General features: G+C 36.5%; 1 protein-coding gene across 1 annotated transcript; it reads left to right on the top strand.

Moving 5' to 3' along the window:
- The first annotated feature begins 240 nt into the window (after positions 1–240).
- On the top strand, positions 241–3,277 carry LOC105791250 (caffeic acid 3-O-methyltransferase). The gene is made up of 4 exons (XM_012619240.2): positions 241–736; positions 2,104–2,414; positions 2,535–2,599; positions 2,729–3,277. The coding sequence occupies exons 1-4, from the start codon at positions 318–320 to the stop codon at positions 3,029–3,031; spliced, it is 1,098 nt and encodes a 365-aa protein (XP_012474694.1). The 5' UTR covers positions 241–317; the 3' UTR covers positions 3,032–3,277.
- The last annotated feature ends 780 nt before the right edge of the window (positions 3,278–4,057 follow it).

Here is a 4,057-nt window from a genome sequence, read left to right as displayed (position 1 = left end):
AAATCCAACGTATCAAGTTGCACGGATATAACCCAATAATTAAAAAAGCCCACCGTTCCTAGCGGGGAGGGGAAGTGAACTCAGTGGAGTAATAAAAAATAAATAAATAAATAAAAGGTGGGGGTGAGGGTGAGGGGTTATCATTTTAGCTGGTGGGCACTGAGTAGTTGTACAGGGGAAATGGGGACCATGAACGAAGTGGTTGTTGAGACAAAACACCATAAATAACCCCTCTTCGTGCCTATCAGCCATTACCACTATCATTTAAACTCTTTGTCAGCGTTTCACACTTTCTAAAACTCCAATATCCCAAAACAATGGGTTCAACCGGTGAAACCCAAATGACTCCCACCCAAGTCTCGGATGAGGAAGCCAACTTATTCGCCATGCAACTCACCAGTGCCTCAGTCCTTCCCATGGTCCTCAAGTCGGCCATAGAACTTGACCTGCTGGAGATCATGGCCAAAGCTGGCCCAGGTGCTTTCCTCTCCCCAAAAGAATTGGCTTCCCAGCTCCCCACCAGCAACCCCGATGCACCTGTCATGCTAGACCGCATCTTGCGCCTCCTGGCTACCTACTCCATCCTCACTTGCTCCTTGCGCACTCTTCCTGATGGCAAAGTGGAGAGACTCTATGGTCTTGGCCCTGTCTGCAAATTCGTGACCAAGAATGAAGATGGCGTCACTCTTTCCGCCCTCAGTCTCATGAATCAAGACAAGGTCCTTATGGAGAGCTGGTCAGTACCTCCTCTACTTATTTTACTTCTTTCCTTTATCTTCAATTTTTTACGTCCTTACAATCTTTAAGGATCTCTCATTACTTTTAAACCCGGATGGCTTTTGGTATAAAAGATGCAACTGTTAGAAAGAGAGAAGAGATCTTTTAATATAATTGCATGAATCAATTAAATTTCTTTAAACTCCTGCTGTTTGTGACTTTAAGCTTATCGCATTGTACATTCAAGATACACATACTAAATAAATTAATAACGAAAGGAGACATTGAAATTGAACGTGATCAGTTACATGAAGAAGAAACGATCATGGTAATACTTTATATGTGGTGAGTTTCAAGCATGTTGTTGATACTTAAAACAAAGTGTGGCTCCCAGTTTTACTGGAATATATACAACTATGATCCTTCCTGATAACATGATCCTCAACTTTCAAGATTGGGAAGAAAAGAGAGAAGCCAGGATCCTACATAGGATGTATGTTATACTGCTACAGCATAAGTTACGTAAATGTCTCTTGGCATTTGGCATAGATTACCTAAAAACCGTTTATTTTTCATATTTATATATAAAAAATAAAATAATGAAGATAAAGCTAATTTTTTTAAAGAGACATAAAGTTGATTTAATTAATGCATATGATTTTTAAATATATATATATTTAATAGTTAAATATTTAAATTTAAACATGAAATTTTTTTACATAATGTCAATTTTAATTTTCAATGTTTATATCTTTTGTTAATTTGATTTTTTAACTAAATTTGAAGCTTAACTTTTTAAAAAATCGAATTTAACAATCAATATTAAAAAATTGAATTGTTGTTTTTAATGAAAACATTTATTAAAATGTTAAATTTTTAAGTATAGCAGGCATGACAATCCACGTAAACTTTATTTAAATTTTAAATTTTGAATTTTTTATTTTTATAATTTTTAAATTATTTGTCATACCAACATAAAAGTACATGTCGGCTGCCACACAGGTTAACATGCCAACATCACTAAATTGAGATACCCTAATGTGGCAATGAGTTGGCAGTCAGGGACGGTTTTAATTTCAATTCAAACCAGAAATATGATTATCGATTACCCTTCAGTATGGTAGGGACAGGTTATCAAAATTTTCTGGCTAACAATTTCATATTACTCTTTGATCCTTCTTCATTTAGAATTCTTGAAAGTAGTGCTGAAAGTTTAAGCAATTTTGTATGTGAATGGATATTTGAAATGATATAACACAACTGAGCTGATATGAAGGATCAAAGTTTCAACATTTCAAGCAAAGTGGTGAAGTTCATTAGTTAAGTGCAGAGATGTTGTCCAAATTTAGATTGGATTGAGAATTGTGTATGTTGGACCATTTGCAGGTACTACTTGAAAGATGCCGTGCTGGAAGGTGGAATTCCCTTCAACAAAGCCTATGGTATGACCGCATTCGAGTACCATGGCACGGATCCTAGATTCAACAAGGTTTTCAACAGGGGAATGTCTGATCACTCTACCATTACCATGAAGAAGATTCTTGAGACCTATGATGGCTTTGAGGGACTCAAAACACTGGTCGATGTTGGCGGCGGTACTGGAGCTACGCTTAACATGATTGTCACCAAGCACCCTTCTATAAAGGGCATCAACTTTGATTTGCCTCATGTCATTGAGGATGCTCCTGCTTATCCTGGTATGACGTTATCCATGTTTCCTTAAGTCTTTTTTAAGTACTTTCTGATTTCCTCCATGAATGGACAAAACTGCATTGTTCCTTTTTTGAAATGAGAATGGACTGTGTTTTTGGTTGTAGGTGTGGAGCATGTTGGTGGAGACATGTTTGAAAGTGTTCCAAAAGGAGACGCCATCTTCATGAAGGTGAGTTTGAATTAATCAACTGAAAACACTAACAACTTCACTTTTGGAATTGGCTGGTACATTAACCATGGTGAAAACACGTGTCCAAAATTTTACTAGCCTCATCAACCATGATTTGTGCTGATGCAGTGGATATGCCACGATTGGAGTGATGAGCACTGCTCCAAGTTTTTGAAGAAGTGCTACGAAGCTTTGCCGGACAGCGGAAAAGTAATTGTTGCAGAATGTATTCTCCCAGATTACCCAGATCCTAGCCTTGCCACAAAGTTAGTTGTCCATATTGATTGCATCATGTTGGCTCACAATCCTGGTGGGAAAGAGAGGACTGAGAAAGAATTCGAGGCCTTGGCAAGGAGTGCTGGGTTTCAAGGTTTCCAAGTAAAATGCTGCGCGTTCGGCACATACATCATGGAGTTTGTCAAAAGGGTTTGAACTTTGAATCTACGTGTCTTGGTTACATGCTTCACACTGTTACTTGGGCGATTGTCTCAAAGGTGGCTTGCACACAGAAAACAAATAAGGACGAGATTTTGTGCTGCTTGTGTATGATAAATACTGTTTTATACGTATGCTCATAATTCTATCCCGGCCTCAATGTAAAGTAATACGCAAATGTTGATTAATGTCATAAAACCTCGAGTTTGAGAAAAGAAATCATGAAGAAGCTGATTGTATAAATGTTCTTGTTTGCTGCCATTTTCTTTTACCAAAACTTGGGAAATGGTTGTCAAATCATCTTACTGGATCGTAAACCGGGTTTAAATGCACTCCTCAATGAAGATCTTCACCCTTAAAAGGCTGCTCAAGTTTGAATGCACTCCTCATCACAACCTAACAAACAAAAAATTAACTAAAGCACCACACAATAATATAAATTAATTTGGTAAATATATTATTAATTAATTTGGAGAGCTGCATACGCAAGTCTGGAAAACAAATTTTCACCAAAACAAAATAAAGATTTTGAAATTAAAAATTAAAAATTAAAATTGCCAAAAGCAAACTTGCTTAATAAAATTGAGAAATCTTTAGTCCATTAGTGAAATCTTAATTTTGATTCAAGATAAATTTTAATAAATTGATTATAGTTACTGAGTTTTTCTAATTTACCTTCGTGCAGGTTTTATACGGTTCCGTTGATCTCATCTTATTCTGTTTGGTAATGTTTTATCTAATCCGTTGTTGATCTGTTTTTGGTTTCAAATGTACTCCAAAATGTGATTTTCTCTTTTACTAATTTACCTTGTACTGCTGTTTGTATTGAAAAACAAGGCTCCTTTATTCTTGCCTATGTGCGGCCTCAAACCCTTTTCCTTTCTAACGACCTTGGATTTTGATTGGAAACCAATTCGGGCGGCCGAATTTTCAAGTGAATTTGGGCTTGGATAAAAGGTTTGCTAAAAATGGGTCTTAAAAAGTGGGTTCGAAAAATGAATTGATTTGGGCTTGAAAACTGAG

The sequence above is a fragment of the Gossypium raimondii genome, chromosome 8, assembly GCF_025698545.1.
Source record: "Gossypium raimondii isolate GPD5lz chromosome 8, ASM2569854v1, whole genome shotgun sequence".
In the NCBI taxonomy this organism is placed as follows: domain Eukaryota; kingdom Viridiplantae; phylum Streptophyta; class Magnoliopsida; order Malvales; family Malvaceae; genus Gossypium; species Gossypium raimondii.
The sequence above is the reverse complement of the archived record's forward strand: the minus strand, read 5'-3'. Positions and strand labels throughout refer to the sequence as shown.

Excerpts from the sequence above, each read along its gene's own strand:
- LOC105791250 (XM_012619240.2), top strand. The coding sequence starts at position 318 with ATGGGTTCAACCGGTGAAACCCAAATGACTCCCACCCAAGTCTCGGAT. Across the intron at positions 2,415-2,534 it reads GGATGCTCCTGCTTATCCTG|GTGTGGAGCATGTTGGTGGA; the intron begins GTATGACGTTAT and ends TTTTGGTTGTAG. Across the intron at positions 2,600-2,728 it reads GAGACGCCATCTTCATGAAG|TGGATATGCCACGATTGGAG; the intron begins GTGAGTTTGAAT and ends GTGCTGATGCAG.